We start from the raw sequence: 957 nt of genomic DNA on the forward strand, positions 1-957 counted from the left end.
ATATATATATATATATATGTATATATTAGCCAGGCATGGTGGTGTGTGCCTGTAATCCCAGCTACTTGGGAAGTTGAGGTACGAAAATTGCTTGAACCTGGGAGGCGGAGGTTGCAGTGAACTGAGACTGGCCACTGCACTTCAGCCTGGGTAACAGAGTGAGATTCTTAAAAAAAAGAAAAAAATCAATACTACCTTTTATAAACACTCATAAGCATATCAGCAAATTTATACCCAATTATATCAGAATTATGAATGTCAAAATCACAATGCCTTTGGTATAGCCGATTTCATTTTAAGTAAGTATTGAAAAGAGGTCATCAATCGTTTGTCACTGTAAGCAATCAAGGAAAAACATTTGTGGGATACTCAACTCTGCTGGGCACTATGCTTCACAATTAAAGTTATTGGAAGTGCAAGGGTGGCAGGGAGACAGAGAATCTCAGAAATTGTTTTCTAATTTTCTTTTCAGATGATGTGACTCAAACGACTCCAGAAACATTCACAGAAGATCCTAGTAAGCTACGCCTTTTTTGTTTGTTTGTTTTTGTGCTGTTTTATTAGGGATAGATAGATTGAAGGTCATGCCTATATACAGAAAAATAAAGACTTCAAAAGGGTTGGTGGGTGCTCTGAGCTCATGCAGAGCTCTGTTGCCACCTTAGATGCCAGCATCTCTGTACACACGCCCAATCTTATTCTCTCTTCCATTTCTTTCTGTGATAGTCCCTCAACTGCCCGAGTACACATGCTTTCTCTTTAGCCTTTCTTTCCTCCTTTGAGATCATCATCCCTTTATCCTGCTTTCCTTGGCTACTTTTCCTGACTGCATTTTTTCATTCCTTATTATGTGTCTTTGCAGATCTGGTGAATGATCCTGCTACAGATGAAACAGGTAAGTTTTACCATAGTTAAAAAAAAGTGGCATAGTTCTTATTAATATTATTTTTATTAATA

The 957-nt window shown here is 37.6% G+C and overlaps 1 protein-coding gene across 1 annotated transcript in view; it reads left to right on the forward strand.

Moving 5' to 3' along the window:
* MFAP5 (microfibrillar associated protein 5) overlaps positions 1 to 957 on the forward strand; it is a 14,902-nt gene that overhangs the window by 6,095 nt on the left and 7,850 nt on the right. The window contains exons 4-5 of the mRNA XM_011955598.1: positions 473 to 517; positions 863 to 895. Coding sequence (XP_011810988.1) covers positions 473 to 517; positions 863 to 895 — 78 coding nt within the window. The remainder of the gene's footprint in view (positions 1 to 472; positions 518 to 862; positions 896 to 957) is intronic.

Source organism: Colobus angolensis, unplaced genomic scaffold (genome assembly GCF_000951035.1).
Source record: "Colobus angolensis palliatus isolate OR3802 unplaced genomic scaffold, Cang.pa_1.0 Scaffold11, whole genome shotgun sequence".
Taxonomy (NCBI): domain Eukaryota; kingdom Metazoa; phylum Chordata; class Mammalia; order Primates; family Cercopithecidae; genus Colobus; species Colobus angolensis.